The following is a 2,895-nucleotide window of genomic DNA, read 5'->3' on the forward strand; positions in this document are numbered from 1 at the left end:
AACATTTAAGAAAATCAAATACAATATTATAAAAAAAAATTATGTGTTTTCAAAACGTTTATTGCATTTACAATACTTTGAGTCTCATTCTAGAAATTTCTTAACACTTTAAAAATATATGGGAACAAATATTCATACATGTGCCGACCCCAGATGAAATCGGCGTGATTCATTTTCCTTCTCGGTAGTAAAAGATATTCATCATTTGGTAATTTTTCCCTTAATATAGCGACATCTTCTAACGTAGCTAATTTATCGTTAGCGCCAGCAAACAAATAAATTTTTGTTGTAACCGCACTTAAATTATATTGCGGTGGTTCCTCACTATTGTATATAGCTATATTATTTTCTCCATAATCGTATTGTGCAAATTTTCTCCTTAAACTAACTTGTGCGAAATGGTATAAATTTTTCTCTGACACACCATTTGGGAAATGTCCAACCAAAGTTGGTACGAAATTTGATTCCAATTCTTCACTATCGTAACCGGCAATCGGAAATATTACACTTTTCACACAAGAAATATAACCGATTATCGGTTCTGGGCATAAAAATTGCCAAATATCGATTAGAACGGAATCCTTTTTAAATAATTCGCGTATATTTAATATTTGCGAGAGTTTATTTATTATTGGAGATATTTCTATAATATCTTTTAACGGTGGTTTTATGTTTTGCAAGAACGCAATGGGCGCTAACGCTATTAAAAAATTAATTTTCTTATTGTATTCAGGTTTTAATGAACATAAAACGTAGAATATTGCATTTCCTTGTGAATGTCCGATGGCGTTTATTTGACTAACTTTAGTGATATTTAAAATGGTATCTATGATTGCTGCTAAATCGTAAAATCCGTATTCATGGAAACTGAAATTCCAGAATTCTTTATCTGTATCTGGATTCAGGTAGATATTATTTCTACCGTATTTATTACCTCTAACGTTGCCAGCCCATACATCATAACCATCGTTGGCGAGCGTTATTGCCAGTGAAGAATTTCCTCGTATTACCCAAGTATCTGAAGTATCAGCCAATCCATGCATTAATAATATTGGTATTTTCCTCTTACCCGGTATACGAAAGATTTTCAATATATAACCGTCTTCTGTGTTCACAATATACTGAATTGCATTATGACCGTATTTTGTTGCCAGTTCGAGAAAATTCAATCTCCCATCTTCGGACAGATGACTTGCAAAACACCGGTTTATAAATATTAAAAAAATTAACACTTTTAGGGTTGCCATATTTATAAAAAAATATTACAGTGGAATAAAAATTAGTCTGTTTTATACAAACTTCCATTAAGAAATGTCGGTTAGTTGAATCGAAACACATAATTTATCTATAACCTCTTAAGATAATAGACACGGTTAATATTTTAAACCATTAATATACGCTGTACATTGTTTGGTTAGATATTGTGTTTATCATATGTTTATATTGGCGAAACGCTATTAGTTCCCTTAATATGGTAATTTTAATGTAAATTTTCTAGGCCAATTGATAACAATAGCCTTAGCAGATTACACTCAAGGCTTTTTAAGGTATTTACATTTTACAATTATGATCACTCTGAATTAAGATAATCCCATTTCAATATAATTTAAAGAGAATAATCGTGTCTATGTATATGTCACGGTAAGAGTGAATAATTTAATTATTATTAATAATAACCGCATGTTTTGGTAAATAAATAAGCGATCGAAATATATTACTTTTAGTGGTAATTACTAATAATTCACGACACATATTGATAAAAGTTATAAAATAAATACAAACCCAATGTTTTTTGACCACCAAGTATTTATCTATAATATTAAACACAGTCCTAACCTAACCTAACCAAACGCTGTCCTATATTTCCAACTGGAAATTTTGTTTTGGATAGTTTTAGCATTTTTTTAAATTAATTAATTAATATTATTTTTTTAAATCACCAATCAATACGATCAACTTGACATCTTGAATTGAATTCAGTACTCTTAATGGGCTTTAATACTAGCCCTTTTTTATTTTTATTATATTATATTAATTTTCTTTTGGCATGTTTGACACAAGTTCAAATAAATAGTTATAAGTTCAAGTGTAATATTCATATATTTATTTTTAGCTCTTTAACCATTCTGGCGCGCCCTCCGTGACCAATAGAAATAGGAGTCTCATGAATAATATCAAAATAACTTTTTATTTAGTTATTTTATAACTTTTAGCAATATGTGTCGTGAATAATTACCACTAAAATTAATAAATTTCGATCGATTATTCACATTTACCAAAACATGCGGTTATTATTAATAATAATCGGTAATTATTAAAAATTTTCAATTATTCACTCTTACCGAGACATATACATGATTGTTAGTGAATTTTTATAATATGCTTTTTAATTGGACGTACGAGCTAATTATTTTCAAAAGTAGATTACCCTAAATTTAACTAATTGTTACTGTACTGGTTTACTTTACTAATTATAAATGAGTAAATTACTAAGTAATTAGGTAATAAATTAATTTACTAAGTAATTAGGTAATTTATAATGACGTAATGTTTAAACTCCCTTTCCTCCGTTTTCAAATGAAATTTAAGACAATAAGAAAACTATATCTAAAAAAATGTTTTTCAAACAAAATGTAGAAAGTCTATAAATAAAAAAAAATTAAATGTCATATTCTTTATTTAAATTTGAATCACAGGTTAAAACTTAAAATGTAACCATGGCATGTGATTTTGTATCTTTTAGTGTAGGTTTCCACCGGAACTTTTCGCGCTAGTAGAAACCCACGGTTATACGAAATAAATCACATAAAATAAACCCTATTATAATATTTAATTTATACAAGCAATAGGTCAAATATTTCAAGTTTACATTAAAGTTACTTTTAAGTACATTTA

The 2,895-nt window shown here is 28.0% G+C and overlaps 1 protein-coding gene across 1 annotated transcript; it reads right to left on the reverse strand.

The window, feature by feature from the left end:
• Positions 1-51: 51 nt before the first annotated feature.
• Positions 52-1,541, reverse strand: LOC106107603 (lipase 1-like). The gene has a single exon (XM_013288496.1). The coding sequence runs from the start codon at positions 1,245-1,247 to the stop codon at positions 90-92; it is 1,158 nt and encodes a 385-aa protein (XP_013143950.1). The 5' UTR covers positions 1,248-1,541; the 3' UTR covers positions 52-89.
• Between the last annotated feature and the right edge of the window lie 1,354 nt (positions 1,542-2,895).

This window comes from Papilio polytes, unplaced genomic scaffold, assembly GCF_000836215.1.
Source record: "Papilio polytes unplaced genomic scaffold, Ppol_1.0 DF821956.1, whole genome shotgun sequence".
NCBI classification, from domain to species: domain Eukaryota; kingdom Metazoa; phylum Arthropoda; class Insecta; order Lepidoptera; family Papilionidae; genus Papilio; species Papilio polytes.